The following is a 1905-nucleotide window of genomic DNA, read 5'->3' as shown; positions in this document are numbered from 1 at the left end:
CAGAAAACCATGTAGGGAAATGATATTAAACAGTCCCCTAATCTGATTTGTGCCACATAACTGTGTGTGTGATGTATGTGCTGTGTGAAAAACTGCCTTCTGATAGGATCAAAGAGTCTAAACACACACTAAACCGCTGCTGATGCCTGTTAAACACACTGATCAGAAAGTCATGTCTGATGAAAAGTAATTGAATGACATTTCATTGTCCAAGGATGGGAGCAGCAAACGTCAGACAAACTGGGCGAAGAACCACAATGATATGGTTACAGTAATGGAGATTTATGCAATGTTGACCTGATAGATGAGATTATACAATCACGGAACTCTTCTACTTGAATCCTTCAGAGTGACATGAAGGAAAAATGAAATGACATTTAAAAAAATGAAAATAAATAACATTAAATAAAAATGAAAAAAAAAAATAAAAAAAAAATACATAAAAATAAAAGTAATAAAATTAAAATTAAAATGTAAATAAAGGAAAAAAAATAATGAAAATTAAAATAAATAAAAAAATATAAATTAAATGAAATAAAAATTAAAATAAAAATTAAAAGAAATCAAAATCAAAATAAAAAAATAAATAAAAAAATAATAATAAAAAGGACCATTACAGTATTAATTCACAGCACTTACTTGACTCCTTTAAAATGAAAAAGGATAAAAATAATATAATAATCAGATCTTATAATAATAAGATCATTAATAATAATGATAATAAAAATAAGTATTATTATTATTATAATTATATAAAAAAATTCAATAAAACTCATTTTTGTACAGACCATTAACAGCACTAGAAGAGCCACCACTTTAAATTCTACCTTATAGGATCAGGTTAAAAACAGAGAGACAGGTTAAAACATTATGACAGCATCTACGTCTCTACCAGAGGAGTTATGACTGTTTATGACAGTAGTAAGAGGTTCCCCTTCCACCGCAGCTTTCTGCATTTGTGTACCACGCAAAGCCACACAAAGGCACACGGTGCGGCTCGCTACATGAACACACACAACTATAAGCACCTATTACTATTCCACTCACAGCAGCCATGCAGTAAGACAGGAGAGGACCTGTGGTGGGCAGCAACAGCAGAACCCACGGCTCGAACCCTCCCTCCCTCCCTCCATCCATACTGACCATTCCTGTGTCAGCGTGAGTGGGTGTGTGCAAGCGATCGAGCGCGGATGCGAACGTGATAATAAAAATAAGTATTATTATTATTATAATTATATAAAAAAATTCAATAAAACTCATTTTTGTACAGACCATTAACAGCACTAGAAGAGCCACCACTTTAAATTCTACCTTATAGGATCAGGTTAAAAACAGAGAGACAGGTTAAAACATTATGACAGCATCTACGTCTCTACCAGAGGAGTTATGACTGTTTATGACAGTAGTAAGAGGTTCCCCTTCCACCGCAGCTTTCTGCATTTGTGTACCACGCAAAGCCACACAAAGGCACACGGTGCGGCTCGCTACATGAACACACACAACTATAAGCACCTATTACTATTCCACTCACAGCAGCCATGCAGTAAGACAGGAGAGGACCTGTGGTGGGCAGCAACAGCAGAACCCACGGCTCGAACCCTCCCTCCCTCCCTCCATCCATACTGACCATTCCTGTGTCAGCGTGAGTGGGTGGGTGCAAGCGATCGAGCGCGGATGAGAACGCGAGAGATTCCTCCACTCACCCTGGCTGTTGGCGGCCCCCTCTGCCTCCTCGCATTCGGTCAGGTTGTTGACCATCCTGCCTTTCCGAATGCCCTCGCTCCCCCAAAACTCACCTCCACTCAGGGGAGAAAAGCAGAAGAACGGCCAAACTAGGAGATGTGCGAGAAAGAGATGGAGTGATTTGCGCACCTGCCTTCCCCTGCCGAGCGCCCAGAGGAAATT

The 1905-nt window shown here is 38.9% G+C and overlaps 1 protein-coding gene across 1 annotated transcript in view; it reads right to left on the bottom strand.

Annotated features, from left to right (window-relative positions):
* LOC107696391 (solute carrier family 12 member 5-like) overlaps positions 1-1899 on the bottom strand; it is a 96437-nt gene extending 94538 nt beyond the window's left edge. Inside the window, exon 1 of the mRNA XM_016496703.1 lies at positions 1704-1899. Within this exon, the coding sequence (XP_016352189.1) occupies positions 1704-1758 (55 nt within the window). The 5' untranslated portion in view covers positions 1759-1899. The remainder of the gene's footprint in view (positions 1-1703) is intronic.
* Positions 1900-1905: the final 6 nt, after the last annotated feature.

This window comes from Sinocyclocheilus anshuiensis, unplaced genomic scaffold (assembly GCF_001515605.1).
Source record: "Sinocyclocheilus anshuiensis isolate Anshui unplaced genomic scaffold, SAMN03320099.WGS_v1.1 scaffold522, whole genome shotgun sequence".
NCBI classification, from domain to species: Eukaryota; Metazoa; Chordata; class Actinopteri; order Cypriniformes; family Cyprinidae; genus Sinocyclocheilus; species Sinocyclocheilus anshuiensis.
The sequence above is the reverse complement of the archived record's forward strand: the minus strand, read 5'-3'. Positions and strand labels throughout refer to the sequence as shown.